Here is a 1313-nt window from a genome sequence, read left to right on the forward strand (position 1 = left end):
GAGCCCTGGCCCAGGCTGCCCAGGGGGGCTGTGGAGTCTCCTTCTCTGGAGATATTCAACCCCCGCCTGGACGCTGTCCTGTGCCCCCTGCTCTGGGTGAGCCTGCTTGGGCGGGGGGGGGACGCTGGGTCAGCTCCCAAGGTCCCTTCCCACCCTTGACATTCTGCGATTCTGTGATAAACCCAGCTACGCCTCGGCTCGGCGATTCTCGGTATTGGCCCCGTGTGCCCGGCGCTGTGGGAAGCCTCCGGGCACGGCAGCGTACAGCGCGGCTGCCGGGGAGCCACACAGGCGAGCAAACGGGAGAAACATGTGCAGGTGGGGAATGCTTTTTAAAAGCACTGACAGAACAACGCACAAAAACTGCCCTGAGTGCCTTTGTTTTAGGGGGGAAAAAAAGCAGAGAGATGAGTGTTCTAAAAGTCATTAAATGCTGTAATGCTCAGCACAGGGTCAAGACAGGAAAGAAGTGGGAATAAGCAAGGAGGTGCAGAACACCCTTATTTTCTCCTCAAACAGAATAAGTACAGTCCTACTCTACTCTGAAATGACTTTTTTTCCAAGCCCACCGTGGCATCTGTGTGTTTTTAAGTGGAAGACAGACCTTTTCTGGTTCATGGGCTGCTCTGCCTCGCTCTGCTCCAGAACAGCTCCTCCTGAGCCGTCAGCCCTCAGCACCTCCGCAGCGCTGGCAGGAGAGCTGGACACAGAGGAAGAGAAAGAAGACAACCTGAAGCCACCTGGACGCACAGCCTTCCGAGCGCGACCACTGCCCTACGGAACCACTTTTTCCCAGATAGCAAACACTTCCTACTGCTAGAACTGGACTTAAAGGAACCAAAGGAATTCAAACTGCAAAACCTGCTCTATCTGTGTGTTGATGCTTTCTCCCCAGCAAGAAGCGCCCCTGTCCCCCTCTTTTGTGTTCAGTTTTGGGCCCCTCACTACAAGAAAGATGTTGCATTGCTGGAACACGTCCAGAGGAGAGCAACCAAGCTGGGGAGGGGTCTGGAGCACAAGGCTTACGAGGAGCGGCTGAAGGAACTGGGGTTTTTTAGTCTGGAGAAGAGGAGGCTGAGGGGGGACCTGATCGCCCTCTACAACTGCCTGAGAGGAGGGGGGAGCCTGGGGGGGTCGGGCTCTTCTCCCTGCTAACAGATGATAGGACGAGGGGGAATGGTTTGAAGTTGCACCAGGGCAGGTTTAGGTTGGACATTAGGAAAAACTTCTTCACTGAAAGGGCTGTCAGGCTCTGGAATGGGGTGCCCAGGGAGGTGGTCGAGTCCCCATCCCTGGAGGTATTTAAAAGAAGG

At 55.3% G+C, this 1313-nt stretch overlaps 1 protein-coding gene across 1 annotated transcript in view; it reads right to left on the minus strand.

The window, feature by feature from the left end:
• LOC104131256 (complement decay-accelerating factor) overlaps window positions 1-1313 on the minus strand; it is a 13601-nt gene that overhangs the window by 3029 nt on the left and 9259 nt on the right. The window contains exon 12 of the mRNA XM_035899927.1: window positions 605-700. Within this exon, the coding sequence (XP_035755820.1) occupies window positions 605-700 (96 nt within the window). The remainder of the gene's footprint in view (window positions 1-604; window positions 701-1313) is intronic.

This window comes from Egretta garzetta, unplaced genomic scaffold (genome assembly GCF_000687185.1).
Source record: "Egretta garzetta isolate BGI_Z169 unplaced genomic scaffold, ASM68718v1 scaffold588, whole genome shotgun sequence".
In the NCBI taxonomy this organism is placed as follows: domain Eukaryota; kingdom Metazoa; phylum Chordata; class Aves; order Pelecaniformes; family Ardeidae; genus Egretta; species Egretta garzetta.